Here is a 25,917-nt window from a genome sequence, read left to right as displayed (position 1 = left end):
CTAGACTCTCACTGCTGTAAAGAATTCTCAACTATCTGCATGCCTGACCTGTATTTGTATCTGTATATAGCCTTTATGATAAAGTGTAGGTTAAATTTTAACCTGAACTGAATATACAGAAAAAAATCCAGTAATCAGGCACCTGAGAGTGTGGAAATAATCTGGTTAAGGGTAAAAATAATCATTATCATAAAAATTACCTGATAGTCCAGCATTTGTCAATCCTTGCAGTGTTGGATTACTTGACAGACAGGCGGAGAGTAATTCTCATCTTATGGGCCTTAAAAGCTATTAACTCCTTTGCACTGAATTTTTTTGGTTCATTTTCTTCCTAAATGCAAAATTATGCAACATTTTAAATAGTCCTCATTAAAAATGTCCTACCATTTTGCTGCTGTAAGACCTGTGCAGCACCTGTAGATAACTGGCTGTGCTGCTTCTAACTCAAATTCGTCAGTCCACTGCTCCTGACAGGGGTGCCGTAATCTGTTCTCCCCCTCTCTTCTCTTAGTGTTAGGGCTTATTCACACGAACATTGAATACATCCATGTGACGGCCATTAAAACAACGGCCGTCACACGGACGAATGTATTTCAATGGGGCCGTTCACATGGCCGTTGTTTCAACGAACCGTCTGAGGGGTCCGTTGAAAAATAGAACATGTCCTATTTTCTTCAGTTTTCACAGATCCCTCAATAGACTCAAATGGTGTAACTATGGGGGTCGCAGTGGTCGCAATTGCGACCGGGCCCCGAAGCCAGGGGGGACCATGGCCCCCAGCACCACATCGATGAAAAGTTACTATAGTATCTGGGGCCTATGTAATAAACTGAGGCCCCCGTTACTATAGTAACTGACAGTACTTACATTCCTCCTTCTGGAGCGCAGCGGCGGTCCTGACGTCACAGCATTGTGACAGAGTTCCATTGTTCTTGACGCAGCACAGCACAGTCGACTGCACTATTGATTCCATCAAAACAACGGATCCCTGTCAACAGTGACAAACGGAATAATATAGCAATGTTTCCGTCACCATGGAGATCAATGGTGAGAGAAACGGAAGCTGAGGTTTCAGTTTGACTTTCCGTTGAGCGGTTGCCCGATGGTAACCTCCGACGGAAGGGCAGCGGTGATGTGAACAGGCACTTACTAATGTTTTTTTTTTGTGTTTGTGTTTTTTTTAAAGGTTCAGTCATTGGACTACATTGGATTCGAGGACTACTTTGATGACGGCTTTTTTTTATTATCAATGAAATGGTTAATGAGGGATGTTTGGGGGGTTTATTATTTCAATAAACCATTTTTTTCTATGTCTTTGTATTTATTTTTTTTACTTTATTACCACTGCCTTATTAATAGCCACTGGCTGATTGACAGCGTCCATTACTAAGGCGGGGCTAGTGTTAGCCGATTCAGAGGCTACCACTAACCCCCATTATTACCCCAGTGCCCACGGCCACCAGGGGTAACGGGAAGAGCCGGGTACGATCCAGTACCCGACCATCTGTAGTGCAGGTCGGGCTCTGGGGTGGCCACAGGCTGGTATTATTAGGCTGGGAAAGGCCAAACACAGTGGCCCTTCCCACACTGGTAATGTTAGGCTGCTGCTACTATGTTGTATCTGACTGGTTATCAAAAAGGGGGGGACCCACGTCATTTTTAAAAATAAATAAATAAATAATTGGAAAGAACGTCGTGCGGTTCCCCCCATTCTAGGTAATCATCCAGATACAACATAGCCGCAGCAGGTTAGCATTAACAGGGTGGGAAGGTTTACTGTTTTGGCCTTTCCCAGCCTAATAATACCAGCCTGTGGCCGCGCCAGTGCCCGACCATCACTACAGACTGTCGGGTACAGGATCGTACTCGGCTCTTCCCGGTAACCCTGGTGGTGGTGGGTATCGGGGTAATATTGGGAGTTAGTGATAGCCTCTGCACCGGCTAACCTTAAGCCCCACCTTAGTAATGGGCACTGTCAATCAGCCAGCAGCCATTACTAAGGTGGTAGTAATAAAGTTTAGAAAACTACAAAGACATAGAAAAAATATTTTATTGAAATAAAAATCACACACATCCCTCATGAACCATTTTATTGAGAATAAACAAAACGCTGTTATCGAAGTAGTCCTCGAATCCGAAGTAGTTCAACACCGAACCTGTAAAAACACACAAACACACAAAAATAATTAGTAACACATAAAAAAGCAAAACAATTATTATTCTTACCTTTCCTGGGTCCAGCGCTGGAGCCGCAATGTCAGCGAGCTGAGCCCTATATCTAATCCTATCATGTGTGATACTGTCTGCTGAGCCACTGTATCTAATCCTATAATGTGTGATGCTGTCTGCTGAGCCACTGTATCTAATCCCATCATGTGTGATACTGACTGCTGAGGCACTGTATCTAATCCTATCTATAGCTATAGGGTCGTAGTGCTATAGATATGCTGTCTCCTATATACACATATACATACAAGCGTAGACATTTTTTGGGGGGGACATATGTATTGGGGCTATTTCCCCTGACGTTTTAAGACCTTAGCGACGACCCTGGCTGCTATTGCTGCATTGTTGGGTCACTTAGGAGACCCAGCTATGCAGCTGAAAGCTGTGGGCCATTGGCCATGAGAAGTTTGGGGGGTGGGGCCCAAGAAGAACCTTTGCATCGGGGCCCATGAGAATTTTGCTACGCCCCTGCACACGGGTGCAACTCGGACGTGAAAATCGGCCGTTTTTCACGTCAGAGTTTCCCCCACGTTCGTGTCAACAAGCCCTTAGAGACAGCAGCGAGGGGGAGGAGGTTGTACATGGCATATCAGAGTGTGGAGAGGGAGGAAAGCATATACGTTTTCAAGTAGGGCAGCTATTACAGGCTTTTCAGTATCAAAGTGTAGATAGGGAGGAGAGCAGAGGGGGAATCAAATAGGCTATCAGCGTAATGAGAAAGCTGTACTGATACATGCCAAATTTTATTAATCAGACACCTGGGATTCCAGAAATATCAATAATCAGTCATAGGGTAACAATAATCATTGTCATAAAAATTACCTGGTAGTCCGGTTCTTCTTTGTGATTGACAGTTTTCTCTGTATGCACAGAAATCTGTCATTGAGTTGTACTCCTAAGCCCAGAATGAGCAGCAACATTTCCAACAAAACTATACAGCCTTAGACAGGGGGGGGGGACTGCGATGGTGACGTGGTGTCGCTATAGGAACCCAGCAGCGCATTCCCAGGCTCCGATGCATAACAAGCTGGCTGTCAGACCAGGAGAGGAGAGCACAGGAGCGCTCAGTGTGTACATGTTATTGTGTCGCAAAATAGTTTGGCATAGAAGGAATGGGGCGAGAATAATTAGGAATATACACAGTGTTCCAAATTATTATGCACATTGGTTTTAAGTGTCATAAACATTTAATTATTAGTTTTTCAATTAAACTCATGGATGGTATTGTGTCTTAGGGCTCTTTGGATCATTGTAATCAATCTCAGACACCTGTGATAATTAGTTTGCCAGGTGTGCCCAATCAAAGGAAAACTACTTAAGAAGGACGTTCCACATTATTAAGCAGGCCACAGGTTTCAAGCAATATAGGAAAGAAAAAGGATCTCTCTGCTGCCGAAAAGCGTGAAATAGTGCAATACCTTGGACAAGGTATGAAAACATTGGATATTTCAAGAAAACGTAAGCGTGATCATCGTACTGTGAAAAGATTTGTGGCTGATTCAGAGCACAGATGGGTTCGTTCAGATAAAGGCATAATGAGGAAGGTTTCTGCCAGAAAAATTAATAGGATTAGGAGAGCAGCTGCTAAAATGCCATTGCAAAGCAGTAAACAGGTATTTGAAGCCGCTGGTGCCTCTGGAGTCCCGCGAACCTCAAGTTGTAGGATCCTCCAGAGGTTTGCAAGTGTGCATAAAGCTATTATTCGGCCACCCCTAAACAATGCTCACAAGCAGAAACGGTTGCAGTGGGCTTAGAAATACATGAAGACTAATTGTCAAACCGTGTTGTTTACTGATGAGTGCCGTGCAACCCTGGATGGTCCAGATGGATGGAGTAGTGGATGGTTGGTGAATGGCCACCATGTCCCAACAAGGCTGCGACTTCAGCAAGGAGGTGGCGGAGTCATGTTTTGGGCTGGAATCATGGGGAGAGAGCTGGTAGGCCCTTTTAGGGTCCCTGACCGTGTGAAAATGACCTCTGCAAAGTACATAGAGTTTATGACTGACCACTTTCTTCCGTGGTACAAAAAGAAGAACCGTGCCTTCCGTAGCAAAATTATCTTCATGCATGACAACGCACCATCTCATGCTGCAAAGAAAACCTCTGTGTCATTGGCTGCTATGGGCATAAAAGCAAAGAAACTCATGGTGTGGACCCCATGTTCCCCTGACCTCAACCCTATTGAGAACCTTTGGAGCATCCTCAAGCAAAATATCTATGAGGATGGGAGGCAGTTCACATCAAAACAGAAGCTCTGGGAGGCTATTCTGACATCCTGCAAAGATATTCAAGCAGAAACTGTCCAAATACTCACAAATTCAATGGATTCAAGAATTGTGAGGTGATATCAAAGAAGGGGTCCTATGTTAACATGTAACTTGGCCTGTTAAGTTTTTTTTTTATTGAAAGAGCTTTTGATTTCTGTAAATATGACCTCCTGATGCTGCAAATTCAACAAATTACCATTTCAGTTCTCCTTACAACCTTTAAAATGTTTTGATCTCTGTTGTGCATAATAATTTGAAACCGTGCATTTTGAGTTTTTTACTTCTAAAAAAAAACCTGTTATCATTAGGAGATTTGTTCAATAAAATTTGCATTATACTCCAACGGTTGATGGCTTGAAGATTATACTGACTGTCATTTGCATCGACTATTTAGGAAAATCAGCGAACAATAACATTTGCATAATAATTTGGAACGCGGTGTATATCAATCTAATCAGCCCCTTCTGATGTATAACATGCTGTCTGCAGATTTGACTGCATTTTTAACATGAAATGTTCTCTTCAAGTCCTCAGCCTTAAATTATAAACTCCCCTGTAACAACCCAGTACAGGTGATGAATGAAAGGTACTCTATAACTTTCATGGAATTGTTTCCCAGAGGTCAGAGAGAAGATGCTGTTCTGTTTTGACAAAAAGATTGGTGGGTTTGAACAACACCTTCTTTATATTGCAGGACTCCTTGAGATAAATAGGTGCCCAAATGTGAAGATCATTGGGTGTCCATTAATTGCAATGAATCTGCAGAGATTGAAACAACTCATTTGCATCCGTAGCCATCCGTAATTGCGGAAGCATTGCTATGCGACCGCAGGGGATTCTCCAAGAAAAGGGCAACTGAGTGATCATGTGACCTTTTCAACAGGTTGGACATGTTGGTGTCATCGTTTGTAGCTTCCCTTTTATAGTATGTGTAGTGAGCGGTGTTAGGGAGCTATTAGCTGGAATGTTTCACATGTTTAAACAGACTACAAATAAAAGACCAGACAAGCTGACTCTTGTGAAATAAATACATGTGCTAACTTTATGCCCAGAATGTACACAAAAGTTATGTGCCAGTTATTTCAGTATATTTAGAAAGCAGATTGTAGTATTTAGCATAGTGTACTGGACGTGGATAGGACTACACCAATTTCTGTTTCAATATGTCTTTATTAAACAGTTGAGACATCAGAAAATATATGTGTATAACAGTTCTACTCGAAGGTAGAAGTAAATAGTTAGTCTCAAATAATAATTAAATCGTTAATTCCTATAAGTTTTAACATTTTGGGAAAATGGGATTCAAAGTAATATGGGTAATAAAAGGTAAATAAAATAAATGCTGTGAAGAACGTATACAGGTCATAAAGAAAAAATAAAATGTATACAACAGACAAAGTATGGGCTCCCACTAGAAAGGGAGAGGTACGGCATATACAGAATTATTCCAACACATCCAATCTTTACAGAACCGGTCATGTCTTTGTATGCTACAGGCATAAATATATTCATATTGATAGTTTGTATTGACTTTTTTAATGATGTCTGTGATGGTCGGGATGTTACATGTTATCCATCTGAACGCTACAGCTGATGTGGCAGATATTAAAATATGACATATTACAATTTGGAATTGTTTGGGAATAACATCAATTCCAAGCCGTAGTAACCCAAGTTCCGGCGTGAGGTTGATATTTTGAGTTGTAATCTCATTTAGTAGTGCGCTAATAGATTGCCAAAAGGTTAATAATAAAGGACATTCCCAAAATATGTGAAGTATGGATCCCAAATGGTTACATCCTCCCCAACATTGGGGCGATGCATCACTATATCTTCTGGAAAGTTTATATGGAGTGAGATACCATCTATAGAATATTTTATAATATAATTCTTGATGATTAGTACAGGAAGAGGACTTAAGAGAGATGGAGAATGCTCTTAACCACTGATCTCTTGAAAATTGGCCGTTCAGATCTCTATGCCATTTAGATATATGTGTTTGATTTTCAAAGGTGAGTGATTGGGAACCAATCTGATAAAACGTGTGAATACCTTTAATTGTTTTTAATTGGTTATTTAAGTACATAGAAGCCGGCATAGGTAGGGAGATTAATGGATATGGAATTTCTCTCATAATCGTTCTTATCTGCAGAAATTTGTAGAATTGAGTTTTATCTAGTTTGTATCTGAATGATAAGTCAGAGAAGCAACAGAGATTATTTTCCACATATAGATCATCTATATATGTTAAGCCTGCGTTTATCCAGCTGTTTATGTCTAGATCTGGAAGAAATTCATTCAAGATTTGGAATGGGATTTTCTCTATTTTGGTAGGCATATCAAGATGCTTATATTTAGTAAAATTGTTCCAAATTTGTAAAGTAGCATGTACTGTAGATGTGGAGCCGTGTTCTGGCCTATATTTAATGGCTTTTGAGTACAATATATTTTTTAAGTTATCTACTCCTAGGGAAGCTTTTTCTATGTCTACCCATTTCTTATCAGAATGAGGGAGCCACCATTCTTTGAGTTGGTCTAGTAGGGCAGCATGGTGATAGAACTTCAGATTCGGAGGACTACACCAATTTCAATTGACACAGCCTCAGACAATTCTAATACCACAAAGCTTACCTGCTTCAGTTTCAGTAGGCTATGGGCTGCTTTACATCCAGTTTATAGTTTGATCTCCATATGCCTACTATTGATTGTTATACAAATAATACAATATTAATAAATATTAGATTGTGGGGGTCCAAGCATTGGGACCTCTACGATCGTTAGAACAGGAGACCCTAGTCTCTCCTCAACTTCACGTTTGTGGTAAGGAGTTATATGGAGCAGCGGTCAGCCATGCACATTGCCACTTTATACAACTCTATGGGAGATGCAGAAATATACTCAGCAGCTTCTGCACCTCCTATAGGGCTGCTGCACGCGCTACTACTCCATATAACTTCTCCACACCTTGGTCACAATGGTTGGGAGCAATTAAGAACTGTGGGCGCCCAGCATTCAGACCCACACTGATCTATCCCTTTTTACGGTGTTTTAGTGTTTTCATTTATCTTTACTTTCTTAGCTTTTTTTGAATTTTTCCCTGGAATTATCTAATACTGTAGTGATCACAGAACATACATCTGAACTATGGCAGTGATTGCAAAGTCCTAAGCAAGGCTCTATGAATACCACTTTTTTTTTTCCCTAAAAAAAACTGTATGCAAAAAAACATATTCAACTGTGTGCAAAAAATTTTTGTAAATATATGCAAAAAAAAACCAAGATGTAAATGCATACCTATACAGAGGCATTTGTCCACCGCTGACTACTTTTATTTTGTAAAATAAAAAAATGTAAAATAAAAAATATTTGTAACTTTTAAAAAAAAATTCACATTATATATGTTTAATTTATTAATGAACTATTGTATGTACATGATCTGTGTGTTCCCTGTATGTCTCTTTATACATATAACTGATAACTGCCTATTAGACCCAAGTTACCAGTGAGCTAAATACAGGAACATGAAGTCACAGATCATGTCACCTCAACAACTTACATCTCAAAAATATAACAAAGTAGTCTTTATTAAAAATATTCCACACTTTAGTGTAAACTGCTCCAATGCAGACCTATGTGTCTTCAAAATGACAGGACCCTTGCACAACGGAGACAAACGGAAACCATTTGCACCAGATAAATCACCATTGAAATCAATGGTAATGTAAACGGAAACCTATGGTTTCCGTTTGTTTCTGTCAGGGTTCCGTTCATGGGTTTCTCTGAGGGAAAGCTCTGATGGAACCCCTGAACGGAGCCCTGACACAGATGTGAACGAAGCCTACTACCAGCAAACCCAGTGCAGAGTGAGACGTATCCAATGAGGCAAAGAAATTTATTTTAAAAACTAACAACAATATTGATTTTAAATAACTAACATCGTTTTTACTAAAGCCATGGCTAGACATATCCTAAAAAGAGGTTTACATGGATTTTGATGTAACTGGAGATGTGCTGCCTGGTACAAAGCCAACACTAGAGACCTGGGGCACCGATATAGATTCTACTTAGTCTGGCTATTTATTTAATGGCCAATGGTTGACCCTAGCATTTTACAGATCCAAAATATGCCCTTTCCAGCAATGAGAGACATTCACACAACCACATAGCTTTACATCCAACCAGTCTGAAGAACATTTTGTATATAATTATATTCAGAGGCGTAGCTAGGTTCTCCAGCACCCGGGGCAAAGATTCAGTTTGGCGCCCCCCCCCCCACCAACCTCTTTCCCGACATCTCCTTCCCCCTCGCCGTGTTTGTTTTCTCTACCAATCGCGAGCATAAAAACATTTGTACATTTTACAAGCAATATGGTTCTATACACAACACCAGAACAAAGCTCAGTACAAATATACAGCATCAGAAGCAAGCTCACTACATATATACAACACCAGCACAAATACAGCTCAATTTAGTGCAACCCCTGCCGTATAGGTGTGTACGGCGTAAAACTACAGCTCCCAGCATGGCCCGAACAATGGTAAGGATATGCTGGGAGATGCCGTTTCACAAAAAATAAATCCTGTCATAATCATCTCACTGCAGATCATACAGCGACTACAATACTGATTAGAGGCAGAATAAACATTTACATTAAGTGACTCACCGGTGACGTCTCAGATTCTAGTTCTTTTTCTCCATCCGGTCCAGACCTCTATGATGACTTCTCCCGGTCACAGACCATTTCTGCAGTTTGCTGCTCACATGTCTTCAGCTTCTCACTTTTCCAACATTTCTGCACCTATAAATATATATAAAGTTATCATTATACCACACACTACGCCCCTAAATATAATAGTGCCATACACTGCACCTCTAATTATAATAGCACCATACACCGTGTCACACACACTGTGCTCCCTGTAGATAGTGCCTGCCATAGAGCCCCCTGTAGATAGTGCCTGCCATAGAGCCCCCTGTAGATAGTACCTGCCATATAGACCACCCCTGTATATAGTGTCCCACAAATAACTCCCCCTATAGTGCTCTACAGATAGCCCACCCCTGTATATAGCCCCCCTTGTACATATAGTCCACCCCTGTATATAGTGCTCCACTAGATAGTCCACCCCTGTATATAGTGCTCCACAGATAGCCCACCCTTGTATATAGTATATACAGGGGTGGGCTATCTGTGGAGCACTATATACAGGGGTGGGCTTTCTGTGGACCACTATAGGGGGAGCTATTTGTGGGATACTATATACAGGGGTGGGCTATATCTACAGGGGGACTATATCTACAGGGGGACTATATCTACAGGGGTGGGCTATCTACTGGGGGACCATATCTACAGGGGGATCATATCTACAGGGCTGGGCTATACACAGGGGTGGGCTATATCTACAGGGGTGGGCTATATCTACAGGGGTGGGCTATATCTACAGGGGGACTATATCTACAGGGGGACCATATCTACAGGGGGACCATATCTACAGGGGTGGGCTATATCTACAGGGGTGGGCTATATCTACAGGGGGACTATATCTACAGGGGGACTATATCTACAGGGGGACTATATCTACAGGGGTGGGCTATATCTACAGGGGTGGGCTATATCTACAGGGGTGGGCTATATCTACAGGGGTGGGCTATATCTACAGGGGGACTATATCTACAGGGGGACCATATCTACAGGGGGACCATATCTACAGGGGGACCATATCTACAGGGGGACCATATCTACAGGGGTGGGCTATATCTACAGGGGTGGGCTATATCTACAGGGGTGGGCTATATCTACAGGGGTCGGCTATATCTACAGGGGTCGGCTATATCTACAGGGGTCGGCTATATCTACAGGGGGACCATATCTACAGGGGTGGGTTATATCTACAGGGGGACCATATCTACAGGGGTGGGCTATATCTACAGGGGGACTATATCTACAGGGGGACTATATCTACAGGGGGACTATATCTACAGGGGGACTATATCTACAGGGGGACTATTTCTACAGGGCTGGGCTATATCTACAGGGGTGGGCTATATCTACAGGGGTGGGCTATATCTACAGGGGTGGGCTATATCTACAGGGGGACTATATCTACAGGGGGACTATATCTACAGGGGGACCATATCTACAGGGGGACCATATCTACAGGGGGACCATATCTACAGGGGTGGGCTATATCTACAGGGGTGGGCTATATCTACAGGGGTGGGCTATATCTACAGGGGTCGGCTATATCTACAGGGGGACTATATCTACAGGGGGACCATATCTACAGGGGTGGGTTATATCTACAGGGGTGGGCTATATCTACAGGGGTGGGCTATATCTACAGGGGTGGGCTATATCTACAGGGGTGGGCTATATCTACAGGGGTGGGCCATATCTACAGGGGTGGGCTATATCTACAGGGGTGGGCTATATCTACAGGGGGACCATATCTACAGGGGGACCATATCTACAGGGCTGGGCTATATCTACAGGGGTGGGCTATATCTACAGGGGTGGGCTATATCTACAGGGGGACTATATCTACAGGGGGACCATATCTACAGGGGTGGGCTATATCTACAGGGGGGGGCTATATCTACAGGGGTTGGCTATATCTACAGGGGTGGGCTATATACTATATAGCCCCCCTGTAGCTATAGCCCACCCCTGTATATGTTGCTCCATAGATAGCCCACCCCAGTATATAGCCCCCTGTAGATATAGTCCCCCTGTATATAGCCCACCCCCTGTAGATATAGTCCACCTGTATATAGCCCACCCCCTGTAGATATGGTCCCCCTGTAGATAGCCCACCCCAGAATATAACCCCCCTGTAGATATAGTCCCCCTGTATATAGCCCACCCCCTGTAGATATAGTCCACCTGTATATAGCCCACCCCGTGTAAATATGGTCCCCCTGTAGATAGCCCACCCCAGTATATAGCCCCCCTGTAGATATAGTCCCCCTGTAGATACAGACACACACGTCTATTACAGTTAAAAAAAAATAAAAAATATTCAAACTCACCTTATTCCCGCTCTCACGCCGTCCGGCAGCCATGGAGACCTGCTCTCTTCTGCGCAGGTCTCCTGGGGGTTGAACACAGCGTCTATGAAAGGCGCTGATTGGCTGGGCAGGATGACTTTCCCAGTCAGTCAGTCAGCGCCTTTCATCGACGGAAGCTTCACTGGTACAAAAGGTACCAGTTGCTTAATTCGTGGAAAGGCGCTGAATGGCCGGGCACGGAACGTGCCCGGTCATTCATTGCTTCTAATTGTACCTGTGTCCTTGCGACACAGGTACAATTATAGTGCAGGAGGAGGTGGCGCTGGCGCCCCCCTCTAAACTGCGCCCGGGGCATGTGCCCCGCCTGCCCCCCCCCCTAGCTACGCCCCTGTTATATTACTGACTGAAAGGGTATGTACAATTTTGCAATATTTTTTATTACTTTATTGCAACTTTGCAAAAAGTTGGCTACTTTGCAGAGCTACGCATCTCCGTGGTTACAGACTACAAACAAACCTTGTGTGTGGTCTGATTCTCACCCTGAACCTACAGACAGTAGAAGATGGAATAACACATGACTGCAGGATTCGACTACACACAAGTTTTGTTTGTAGCTTGTAACCATGGAAACACATTGGTCTGCATTGGAGGTGCATACACAAAACAGTGGGATAATTTTAATCAAAACTGCTTAGTTGTTTACATTTTTATTTTTAGATGCATTGGAGCAATAGCAATGGTTGCAAATGAGAGACATAACCTCAGATTTATTTCAACATTGAACTGCAAACAGGATACTGTAATGATATGTATGAGTGAGTAAATGTAAACAGCAATAGCACAGTCGACACCGAGTTTCTGAGATGCGTGCTTCGGGACTAAATTTTAATAGTATAAATTAGCAAGTTTGTCTAATGCTCTACTACTTGACATTTTTTAAAAGGAATAAATCCATTTAAGGCCAGGATCATATAGTTTTTCTTTTTCACTTTTTAACCCCTTAGTGACCAGCCTATTTTAGGCCTTAATGACCAAGCTATTTTTCACGTTTTTCCCAACGTCTCATTCAAAGAGCTATAACTTTTTTATTTTTGCGTTGAAATAGCTGTATAAGGTATTTTTTGCAGGACAAGTTCTATTTTTTAATAGCACCATTATTGGTACCATTTTGGAGTACATGCAACTTTTTGATCACTTTTTATCACATTTTTTTAAGGCAGGATTAAAAAAAAATGAAAAAAAAAAACAGCAATACTTGCATTGTTACATAGTTAGTACGGTTAAAAAAAGACACATGTCCATCAAGTTCAATCAAGGGATGGGAAAAGGGAACGGAAAAATTTCTACACATTGACATATAGTAGGAGCTGAAGTTTTTTTGTTCTATGAAATTATCTAAGCCTTTTTTGCAGCCATCTACTGTCCCTGCTGTGACGGCTCCTGCGGTGACTATTCCATAGATTCACCGTTCTCACAGTAAAGAAGGCTTGTCGCCTCTGCAGATTGAACCTTTTTTTCTCCAAACGGATGGATTGCCCCTTGTTTTTTGAGGAAATTTTACATGGAATAGGATTTCACCATATTTTGCCCAGAACTGAACTGCATATTCTAGATGAGGCCTCACTAATGCTTTGTACAGTGGTAATATTACATCCCTGTCCCGCGGAGTCCATGCCTCTTTTAATACACGACAATATCTTGCTGGCCTTAGAAGCAGCTGATTGACATTGCATGCTGTTATTTAGTTTATGATCTACAAGTACACCCAGATCCTTCTCAACAAGTGATTCCCCCAGTATAGCTCCCCCTAGGACAGGGGTCTCAAGCACACGGCCCGTGGGCCGCATGCGGCCCCTGGGGCTGTCATCTGCTGCCTGCGGGACACAGAGCCGCTAGTATCGGCTCTGCACTGAGACTCTGGAATTCCCTGACATCGCTGTCCACATATGAACAGCGATGTCTGGGGCTTCCCCAGAGCCGGAGTCCCGAGCAGAGCGCTGGTGTCGGCTCTGCTCCGGGACTCTGTGGAATTCCCTGATATCGCTGCCCATATATGGACAGTGTGTCAGGGTCTTCCCCAGAGCGGAGTCCCGGGCAGAGCGCTATTATCGGCTCTGCTCCGGGACTCTGGGGAAGCCTCTGACATCGCTGTCCATACATCGACAATTATGTCAGGGGCTTCCCCAGAGCAGGAGTCCCAGTGATGTCAGGAGCACAGCTGGAGTCCCAGGAAGAGCCTACTAGCGCTCTGCCTGGGACTCCAGCTCTGGGCAAGCCCCTGACATCACTGGGGCAGCCTCTACAGAGGGCACTGGGGCAGCCTCTACAGAGGGCACTGGGGCAGCCTCTACAGAGGGCACTGGGGCAGCCTCTACAGAGGGCACTGGAGCAGCCTCTACAGAGGGCACTGTGGCAGCCTCTACAGAGGGCACTGTGGCAGCCTCTACAGAGGGCACTGTGGCATTATCTACAAGTGGGTGTGTGATAGCCTCTGAAGAGGACACTGGCATTATCTACAGAGGGCACTGTGTTGCATTATCTACAGAGGGCACTGTGGCCTTATCTACAGAGGGCACTGTGGCCTTATCTACAGAGGGCACTGTGGCCTTATCTACAGAGGGCACTGTGGCCTTATCTACAGAGGGCACTGTGGCCTTATCTACAGAGGGCACTGTGGCCTTATCTACAGAGGGCACTGTGGCCTTATCTACAGAGGGCACTGTGGCCTTATCTACAGAGGGCACTGTGGCCTTATCTACAGAGGGCACTGTGGCCTTATCTAGGGGTGTGTTGCATTATACAGAGGGCACTGTGGCAGCATCCACAGAGGGCACTGCGGCACTATCTAACAAGGGGCTGCCCAATCTTGACATGTGTGCTAACTGAGCCGCCGGACTGCATTTAGCGACACTTAAACTGGAAAGCTGGATTGTTGAAATAAGCACGTGGAGAAATATCTCAAATTTTAAACCTAGCGCTATTATTATAGTAATGTAGTATTATTATTCTAGTAATATAGTGTTATAGTAGTTCAAATAACTAATTGATTAACAATAATTTTGTATTGTATCAAATTTGAAAGTAATGCGGCCCGTCAACTTCCCATTTTTTCTATATGCGGCCCACTTACCCGGCCGAGTTTGAGACCCCTGCCCTAGGACATATGATGCATGCATTGTTTTCTATTTTGTTTTTTACGGCATTCATCGATTGGGTTAAATAATGTAATAACTTTATAGTTGGGGTCTTTACGGACGTGGCGATACCGAATATATGTAACTTTTTTTGTTTTTTAATAACAAAGCATTTTGTAAGGGAAAAAAGTGGGTTTTTCATTTTTTTTCACTTTGGATTTTTATTTATTTATTATTAACTTTATTCAAAAATGTTTTTACTAGTCCCACTACGGGAACTTCACTATCTGATTGCTTTTATAATACACTACAATACTTCTGTATTGCAATGTGTATTACTGCCTGTCCGTGTAAAACGGACAGGCATCTGCTAGGCCATGTCTCTGGCCTAGCAGACATTAACTAGAGGCAGACCTGGGGGCCTTTATTAGGCCCACGCCTGCCATAGAAGACACCGGCACCCTGCGATCTTATCGCAGTGTGCCGGTGGGGTGAGAGGGAGCCCAGTCAAAACCACTCAGATGTGCTGAGGGGTTAAACGGTCGAGATCGATACTTATTTCGATCTCGCACATTCGAGCAGGTCTGCTCCCAGCCCTTAGCTACCGGAGATAGCTAGGCAGGGAGATTTAACTGCTCATGTCGGTGTTCATTTATTCCGATGCAGTGCCGTAAAAAGAAAATTGCATAGAAATAAAGCCTGTTAGTGGCCGCCGTAAGAACACTAGTGAGTGGTCACTAAAGGGTTAAAAAGGCACCAAAAACGCCTGTACGATAGTTTGAAGTGTGATTTTTGTATTGTTTTTTTATATGCGTTTTTAGTGAAGTTTTATTTTTTCAGTGTCTTTTTTTGTAAATGCATTTTTTTAAGTTATATTGAAAAGTCTAGAAAAAACGCTATACCGTCAGCATGCTGCATTTCGTAAAGAGGGATATATTGGTCTGTTGCAGAACTATGCCCTAATTTTGAGGTATGACTGACAGTAAACATTGTAAGCATTAAATGGGTTGTCTCAATGCAAGCCACCACCACAATCAGCTGACAGGATGTCACGGAGTGGGGTGTGGACCCACTGGGCCGTACCGCGTAGCAGGGAAGCAGCTGGCCAACTAGGTACAAAACAATGTCTATAGTCCAGAATGGTTACCTGAAGCAATGTAGATAGTAGCGGAGGCACAACTTGACTTTCACTGTAGAAGGCTAGTAGATGCAGCAGAAGACACGACTTGACTCTCACTGTAGCTGGCACAGTAGATGCAGCGGAAGACACGACTTGACTCTCTCTGTAGATATGATAGCACGGGATGCAGGGTACAGGCAGCAGGAACTGGTAACACTGGGAATTAGAAAACACTGGGAGACCATTTGCAAGACAAACTTAAGGTAGACAACAACACTCAGGCAAGGATCAAGTGGGCAGAGCCCATTTTATAGTCCAGCAGCACTCTTTGAGTGATGACAGTTGGATGCATACTGGCCCTTTAAGGCCGTGCACGCGCGGGCGCGCCCGCCCTGCGGGACACAGTCCCAGGACCCGGAAGTGAGTACCGGCGTCTCCCAGGAGGGAGATGTCGCCGATAACACAGATGTCCATTTAACCTGCAGATTTAACCTCTGGATTTGCGCAGGTAAAATCTTCAATTTCTGTTGAATGTAGCAGGGGTAAGATCTGCGGTGAATCTGCAGCAAAATCCCCATGTGGACCCGGCCTTAAAATTGTTGGTGCTCTTTGCACTATGTATGCCCTTGTCTAAATTTGTACAAATCTATATTGTACAAATCTATATTATGTTTCAATGTATTTATACGACTGCACTCGTAAATTATGATGTTACTGATTGATATTGTGTCTGTCTTAAAAGATTAAATGAATTATGAAATGAATTGGAAATACCAAGCACATAAGAAAGAATAAGCAATGGGGTATGTACACTTTTGAAGGCAAATTATTATTATTGTTGTTTTTTTTTGATAAATGATAGTTTTATTTTATTTAGAACAATTTTTGAATTGGTTCTTATTAAAAAAAAGTTTTTACTTTTCGAGATACATCTTCTATGAATCGTGTATACATAGAAGCTATACCTTGCGGTCAAAGCTGAATCCATCAGGTCAGCAGGACTGACGGCTTTAGTGAACACTATACATTCAGGATCCTGCCGTTATTGATCACATCTAAGTTTATGATCATAGATGTGATCGATAATAGCTGGATCCGACAAGTCAGTACCAGCGTTCACCGAAGCTGTCAGTCCTGCTGACTTGACGAATCTGGTTTTAAAGTTGTATCTTAAAAACTATTTTTTTAAATAAACCAATTCAGAAGGTGTTCAAAATTCAAATAGAACATTGATTTATTAAAAAAATTTATAAAAATGTTTCCTTCAAAATTAGACGTAACCTTTAAATATGCAAATGCTATGTAAAAATTACACTTTTACTTGTAATTCAACATTGCTAATCGCCATGTTTGTACCTTAGATGAGCACCAATATTACTCATAATAATACTGATCCAAGTTAAGCAATGCTTCAATTAACTCTTACCAGTGTTGAGGAATTTTTGTTACAGATAATCCCTCACTATGTGTCATATGTTTAAAAACATAAAAACCTCCTAAGAAGAAAGGTTGGAATCATATCGAATAAGCACTGGAGGATTCACTGAGATCAATGGACAATGAGAATGACAAAATAAGTCTTGACCAATCGATTTCTAAAATCATTGTGGCCGCAGTCAGCTTTTTGCATAAGATGTGATTAAAGTGGGTGTCTTTTTAGGGAGTGCCGGCTTCTCTAACCCCAATTAATCAGCTGGTATCGAAGGGGAAAACCATGTGTGAGAACGCTGCAGGTGAAATGTAGCATTTCATGGCATGCACCTAATGCTTGGATGGGCCTGGGAGCCTTTCTCTGTTCTGGTTCATAGAGAGGGGTTCCCCAGCGAGCTACCTCCCTACATGATATCTATATGCCCTAATAGACAAAGGTTAAAGGGGTTGTCTCATTTTCATTTAAGGTCCTTCATATGAGTAAATGACAATTGTTTGTAGCTCCTAACAACGTTGCAAAATGTCGAGTCAAACCCATAAAAATGTTAATGGGAATTTGAAGTCTGTATGAACTTTTTGGTCTGGCCAGCACAGTAACATAGCTATAGAGGTTGTAGGGGTAGCAATCACAACTGCAACCCAATGCTGGTAGGGGGGCATAGACCACCCTACCACATAAGAATAGTGATTCGATAAGAGTTGGTAAAAGAGTTTAGATGTTATATCATGCTGACTGCACTATGATGTCACACCATATTCATGGTATTATTAAGTGAATGCAGTTTTTATCCTGTATTCTTTTTCTATAGGTAATTTACTCTTTGAATCTCAAGATTGATGAATATGAAGGGAATATTTTCACTCTGAAAGAATCCCATCAAAATGATATTGACCTAATTTCGAACGAGACAAAAGAAAAAGTTTTCCAATACGAGAACATGGTAGAGGAGGAGAAGAACCTACGACTACAGATAAAGAACCTTGAGGAGTCCCTGGAGAAAAATAATGTGATAAAAGAACAAAGCTTAGCTGATCTTGCCATGTATAAAAAACAATCAGAAGAGAGGGAACTGAAGAGCCAGTGTGAGCAAGCGGAAAGGATTGCTGCCTTGTCCAAGGAAATGCTCTCTATGAAGACTGATTATGAAGACCGTCTGAAGCAACTCACGGAGGCGGCCGATGCCCTAAGAAAAGAACGTGCCTCAAGTGACCAAGAGACGTCTGTAGAAAAACTAAATGAGAAACTTAAAAAAGAAATCCAGGTGCTAAGCAAAGAAATAGAGACTCTAATAACGCAGAATCGCAAATTAACCGAGGACTATACACTTAAGACGAGCAAACTCCACAGCACTTATATCAAAGAGAAGGAAAACTTAAGAAAAACTCTGCAGCAGTCCGTTACGGAAATGATAAAACAGCTTCAGCAGAAGGAGCAAGAGCAGAAGAAGGGGAGCCAAGCTAAGGAAGCTGCGACACTACAGGAACTGCAACAGCTGAAAGATGATCTGGAGGCAAAGGAGCTTGAAATGCTCGAAGTCAAACAACATTCTAATAACATGAAAGACCTGGTACAGGTAAAGCGGGAAATCTCCTGAGGAGGGTGGAGTAGTGATTATTGCCACTGTCCAATGTTTCCTTCCTGCTCACGATACTTAAAAGAGCCACTATCAGCAGGTGTTTTAAATAAGGGCATGTATGAGATGCCTATAAAGGGTTAAATGAGTGAGCAAGTGCCCATTGTAAACCATTTCCACAGTCCTGCTTAGGCCGGGGTCACACACACAGTTTTGATGCTGTTTTTGGCTCACTTTTTTTAACCAAAGCTAGAAGTGGATCCAAAAGGAAGGAAAGGTATAAAGAAAATACTTTTACATCTTCTTTCTTTGTGTCCACTTCTGTGTTTGGCTAAAGATGGAGCCAAAAACGACCACAAAAACTGCATCAAAACTGTGTGTGTGATCCTGGCCTTAAAAAGGGCTTGAGGGTGAGATATCCGTAGCAGGCTGTAGATCAGACTATTCACACATGTTATCATTTAAAGGCCCGGTTCACACAGGAAAAATCTGCCTCAGAATTCCTTCAGAAATTTTGAGGCAGATTTGGAACTTCTTGCACTTATTTTTCCACATTTTTTTGCAGTGTTTTTTGCTGGCAGCCATTGTAGTTAATGCGAGGACCACGGGCAAAAAATGACACAAAAAACACTCAGGTTTTCTCTGCCTCCTATTGATTTCAATGGGAGGTCAGAAGCGGGAAAAAAGGTACTTGCCACTTTTTTCCCCCACAAGCGTCCCAAACCGTCCTGGAAAAAAAATTCCTCTGCCTCCCAGTAAGATAAAATGAAAAAAAAATCATCACCAAAAAACTCAGTGTGAACTGACCCCTAGTGTTAGGGTATGTGCACACACACTAATTACGTCCGTAATTGACGGACGTATTTCGGCCGCAAGTACCGGACCGAACCCACTGCAGGGAGCCGGGCTCCTAGCATCATAGTTATATACGATGCTAGGAGTCCCTGCCTCTCCGTGGAACTACTGTCCTGTACTGAAAACATGATTACAGTACGGGAGAGTTGTCCTGCAGAGAGGCAGGGACTCCTAGCATCGTATATAACTATGATGCTAGGAGCCCGGCTCCCTGCACTGTGTTCGGTCCGGGACTTGCGGCCGAAATACGTCCGTCAATTACGGACGTAATTAGTGTGTGTGCACATACCCTTACTGTCTCATCTCTCTGTGTCACCTCTCCTGACATGACTGGTTTTGTAAATACTTGCATTCTCCATGATATAACAATTCTGGAGCACCGAAAAAAAATAATTGTGACATTCCTCTAAATAAATTGACAACTGGGTCTTGCCGTTCCCCTTGTTATTGGGGGGTGTCCCTGCAGAGATTGGACAGTGTCAAAATGTAGGAACACGCCCCATTAACAATGGGAATAACAACACTGAGCCATCAAATTATTTATACATTTCCAGGAGGATAAAAGAAAAGTCACAAAGTGGAATTCTAAAAAAAAGATGCTCCTGCATTGTTATTTCATTGGGGTAGTATTTTAGGCTAGTGCTACACCTAGAAATGTTACTGTTCACTATCCGTGGAAAAATCGCTGTCCATAAAAATACATTCAGTAGCTGGAAAATCTCATAAAAATCGCTCCAGTCAAATGGGTGACTAGCGTTTACTTTTTTTAATCGCTACATACTGGGATTTAATAAGTGTTGTTCCTTCTGCTCTGAGTAATATGAAAATCACATGGAAAGAAAAAAGTCTTACTACAAAAGTGCTAGGTGTAGCCCTAACTTCAAACAGACCACAGGAGCTATACAATATGGTCTCTTGAAGCTCCACAAAAGTGAGGATCTACTTTAACCCGCTAGTGACTGCCCATAGTGTTTTTACGTCGGTCACTAATAGGGCTTTATTCCGATGCAATAGACTTTTTACGTTGCTGCATCGGAATAAATAAACAGAGCAGGGAGCTGTCAAATCTCCTGGGCTGGGGGCATCCCTGTTCGAACGTGTGAGATCGATATAGTATCGATCTCACCCGTTTAACCCTTCAGATGCGGTGCTCAATAGCGTGCACCGCATCTGAGTGGTTTTGAAGAGAGGGATGGAGCTCCCTCTCATCCCACTGACACCCTGTGATAAGATCGCTGAGTGTCTGTGTCTCCGATGGCAGCCGGGGGCCTAATAAAGGCCCCCAGGTCTGCCTGTAGTGAATGCCTGCCAGGTCATGCCTCTGGCATGACCTAGCAGATGTCTGTCCGTTTTACACGGACAGGCATAATACACTGCAATACAAAAGTATTGCAGTGTATTATAAATGAGATCGGATAATCGTATAGTGAAGTCCCCTAGTGAGACTAGTAAAAAAGTGAAAAAAAAAAAGTTTAATAAAAAGTGAAAAAAAAAAATGAAAAACCCACTTTTCCCCCTTACAAACTGCTTTATTATTAACAAACAAAATAAAGTAAAAAAGTTACACATATTTGGTATTGCCGCGTCCGTAACGACCCCAACTATAAATTTATTACATCATTTAACCCGCACGGGGAACGTCGTAAAAAATAAAATAAAAAAACATGCAAAAATTGCTGTTTTCTTAGAATCCAGCCTTAAAAAAAATGTGATAAAAAGTGATCAAAAAGTCGCATCTACTCCAAAATGGTACCGATAAAAACTACAAGTCGTCCCGCAAAAAAAAGCCCTCCTACAATTGCATTGGCGAAAAAATAAAAACCTTACAGCTCTTCAAATATGGAAACACAAAAACTAATAATTTTGAAAAAAAAGTGTTTTCACTGTGTAAAAGTAGTAAAACATACAAAAACTATACAAATTTGGTATCGTTGCAATCGCAACAAACCACTGAATAAAGTTATTGTGTTATTTATACCACACGGTAAATGGCGTAAATTTAGGACGCAAAAAAGTGTGCCGAAATTGCTGTTTTTTTTCTATGTCGACGCAAAAATAAAAACGTTATAGTTCTTAGAATGAGACGATGGAAAAACGAGAAAAATGGGTTGGTCATTAAAGAGGCTCTGTCACCAGATTTTGCAACCCCTATCTGCTATTGCAGCAGATAGGCGCTGCAATGTAGATTACAGTAACGTTTTTATTTTTAAAAAACGAGCATTTTTGGCCAAGTTATGACCATTTTTGTAGTTATGCAAATGAGGCTAGCAAAAGTCCAAGTTTGCGTGTTTAAAGTAAAAGTCCAAGTGGGCGTGTATTATGTGCGTACATCGGGGCGTTTTTAATACTTTTTCTAGCTGGGCGCTCTTATGAGAAGTATCATCCACTTCTCTTCAGAACGCCCAGCTTCTGGCAGTGCAGACACAGCCGTGTTCTCGAGAGATCACGCTGTGTCGTCACTCACAGGTCCTGCATCGTGTCAGACGAGCGAGGACACCGGCACCAGAGGCTACAGTTGATTCTGCAGCAGCATCAGCGTTTGCAGGTAAGTCGATGTAGCTACTTACCTGCAAACGCTGATGCTGCTGCAGAATCAACGACGGTTGGAAATGACAGGTTCATTGTCAAAGATAGATAAAACAGGCTCAGCCCTGTGTGACATTTATCTTCTAGGGGCAAGATATTTACTCGCCTGCGATGCAGCCGAAAACCACGACGGAATGCTGTTCAGCGCGGTTTTCAAGTTGCTGGTTAATAGCTGCGCAGTGTTTCGGATAAAACACCTGTTTACTTACAAAATCATGCGGACATTAACCCCTTCAGGACTGAGCCTGTTTTGGCCTTCAGGACGAAGACGATTTTTCAAATCTGACGTGTCACTTTATGTGGTAATAACTTGGGAATGCTGTCACCTATCCAAGTGATTCTGAGATTGTTTTCTCGTGACATGTTGTACTTTATGTTAGGGAAAAAATTTGGTCAATAAATTCAATATTTATTTGTAAAAAACACCAAGATTTAAAGAAAATTTGCAAAAATTAGCATTTTCTAAATTTAAATGTATCTGCATGTAAAACAGATAGTAATACCACAAAAAATAGTTACTAGTTTACATTTCCCATATGACTACTTTATGTTTGCATTGTTTTTTGAACATTCTTTTATTCTTCTAGGACGTTGGAAGACTTAGAACTTTAGCAGCAATTTCTCATATTTTTAAGAAAATTTCAAAAGGCCATTTTTACAAGGACCAGTTCAGTTCTCAAGTGGCTTTGAGGACCTTATATATTAGAAAGTCCCCATAAATCACCCCATTTTGCGAAATGCACCCCTCAAAATATTCAAAACAGCATTCAGAAAGTGTTTTAACCCTTTAGGCGTTTCACAGGGATTAAAGCAAAGTAGAGGTGAAATTTACAAATTTCATTTTTTTTTTACAAAATTCATTTGTAATACATTTTTTTCTATACCACAGAAAGTTTTACCCGAGAAATGTAACTCATTATTTATTGCACAGATTCTGCAGTTTTTAGAAATATCCCACATGTGACTCTAGTGCGCTAATTTACTGAAATACAGGCCTCAGAAGCAAAGGAGCACCTAGTGGATTTTGGGGCCTCCTTTTTTTTAGAATATATTTTAGGTACCATGTCAGGTTTGAAGAGGTCTTGTGGGGCCAAAACAATAAAGACCCCCAAAAGTGACCTCATTTTGGAAACTGCACCCCTCAGGGAATTTATCTAGGGGTACAGTTAGCATTTTGAACCCACAGTTTTTTTGCTAAATTTATTTGAATTAGTATGTGAAGATGAAAATCTACTTTTTTCTGAAAAATTTTAATTTTTTCAAGGAGTAAAAGAGAAAAAACACCCCATCATATGTAAAGCAATTTCTCCCGATTATAGCAATACCCCATATGTGGTAATAAACTGCTGTTTGGACCCACAGCAGGACTCAGAAGAGAAGGAGCACCATTTGGATTTTGGATTTCTGATTTTGCTGGAATTGTTTTCAGTGCCGTGTCGCGTTTGCAATGCACTGGAGGGAACAAAATAGTGGAAACCCCCGAAAAGTGACCTGATTTTGTAAGCTACACTCATCAAGGAATTTTTCTAGGGGTAAAGTTAGCATTTTGACCCCACAGTTGTTTTGCTGAATTCATTGGAATTATTCTGTAAAGGTAAAAATCTACTTTTTTTCTGAAAAAAGGTAGCCATTTTTAATTTTTACAAGGAATAAAGGAGAAAAAGCACCCCAACATTTGTAAAACAATTTCTCCCGATTACGGAAATATGCCATATGTGGTAATAAACTTCTGTTTGGACCCACAACAGGGCTTAGAAGGGAAGGAGCGCTATTTGGCTTTTGGAGCTCAAATTTAGCTGAAATGGTTTTTGGGTGCCATGTCGCATTTGCAAAGCCCCTGAGAGGCCAAAACAGTTGAAACCCCCCAAAAATGACCCCCATTTTGGAAATTACACCACTTAAAGAATCTACCTAGGGATATAGTGAGCATTTAGAGCCCACAAGTCTTTTGCAGGATTTATTAGAATTAGCCCGTGAAAATACATATCAACATTCATTCCACTTAAAATCAGCATTTTTTCAATTTCACAAAGGATAAAGGAGAAAAAAGCCGCCCAACATTTGTAAAGCAATTTCTCCCGAGTACGGCTACACCTCACATGTGGTCATAAATGTTTTTTTCATGAGAAAGTAATTAACCCTTTCCGGACTGAACCATTTTTTTTCTTTTCCTTTTTAGTTTTTCCCTCCCCGCTTTCCAAGAGCCATAACTTTTTTATTTTACCGTCAATAGAGTGGTGTAGAGTTGTATGTACCATTTTTTGGTACATACAACTTTTTGAGCACTTTTTATTACATTTTTTGGTAGAGCCAAGGTGACCAAAAAACAGCGATTTTGCAGTTTTAAATTCTTTATTTTTCACGTGAGACGCTCCATACATCACCCCCCACAATACGACATGCTATGTCGTGGTGTGCGAAGGGGTTAATGTGCAGTGGATGGTGCAGAGTGAAAATTAAAATTTTCCAATGATATGACATTTTAGTGCACTACATGTTATGTCCAGTTTGTGATACTGAAGACAAATACCTCATAAAATATTAACAGGGTTCTCCCGGGTATGGCGATGCCATATCAGTGGACGTAGACTGCTGTTTGGGCACGCTGTAGGGCTCAGAAGGGAGGGAGCGGCATTTGGCGTGCAGATTTAGCTTGTTAGGTCTGTTTGGCGTTTTACTGGTATTTCAGTTTATAATGTGGGGGTATATGTAAGCTGTGTGGAGAACATCAGGGTATATGTAAACTGTGCGTAGTACATCAGGGAATAATAAGAGGGTATAATAATGGGGTAAATAAATAATAATTCGCAGATATGTGGCCGGTGTCGCACTGATAAATGGTGCCCAATCTTATACGCTTTTGGAACACTCTGCACATTTTGCATCGCCATATTCTGAGAGCCAAAACTTTTTTCTTTTTTCTCCCCTGGAATGAGGGCTTATTCTTTGTGGGACAATCTGTAGTTTTTTTGGGGTACCAGAAATTTTTTTGATCACTTTTTATTCCATTTTTTGGCAGGCAAGGTGACCAAAAACCATCAATTCTGACAATGTTTTTTATTCTTTTATTTATGGCGTTCACCCTGGGCTATAAATGACAATTTTACTTTATTCTGCGGGTCGGTACGATTATGGCGATACCAGATGTATATAATTGTTTTATGTTTTGCAGCGTTTTTGCAATAAAATCACTTATTTATAAAATAAAAAAAAATTTGTGTCACCATATTCTGAGAGCGATAACTTTTTTATTTTTCAGTCAAAAAAGCTGTGTAAGAGCTTGTTTTTTGCGGGACAGGTTGTAGTTTGTATTGGTACCATTTTGGCGTACATGCGACTTTTTGATCACTTTTTATTGTATATTTTGGAAGGGGTGGTTACCAAAAAATTGTGATTCTGGCATTGTTTTTCATTTATTTTTTTCGCGGTGTTCACCGTGCGGGAAATATAATATTACAGTTTTATATTTGGGGTCGTTACGAACGCGGTGATACCAAATATATATACTTTTTTTAACGTGTTATTTTTTTTCCTATAATAAAAGACTTATTTTAGGAAAAAAAGCAGTTCTTGTTTATGTCACTTATAACTTTTATTTTTACACTTTTTAAAAACATTTTTATTATCTTTTTTTTACTTGTCCCACTAGGGGACACTTAGACTTGCAGCTCTGATCGCTGCTGGAACACATTACACTACATATCTAGTGTAATGT

General features: G+C 41.6%; 1 protein-coding gene across 3 annotated transcripts in view; it reads left to right on the top strand.

Moving 5' to 3' along the window:
- Nucleotides 1-25,917, top strand: part of FAM184B (family with sequence similarity 184 member B) — a 109,144-nt gene that overhangs the window by 31,285 nt on the left and 51,942 nt on the right. For all 3 annotated transcript variants that reach the window (XM_075858455.1, XM_075858464.1, XM_075858447.1), the window contains exon 2: nt 17,997-18,761. In XM_075858455.1, coding sequence (XP_075714570.1) covers nt 17,997-18,761 — 765 coding nt within the window. The remainder of the gene's footprint in view (nt 1-17,996; nt 18,762-25,917) is intronic.

This window comes from Rhinoderma darwinii, chromosome 1 (genome assembly GCF_050947455.1).
Source record: "Rhinoderma darwinii isolate aRhiDar2 chromosome 1, aRhiDar2.hap1, whole genome shotgun sequence".
Taxonomy (NCBI): domain Eukaryota; kingdom Metazoa; phylum Chordata; class Amphibia; order Anura; family Rhinodermatidae; genus Rhinoderma; species Rhinoderma darwinii.
This window is presented reverse-complemented; position numbering and strand designations above follow the sequence as displayed.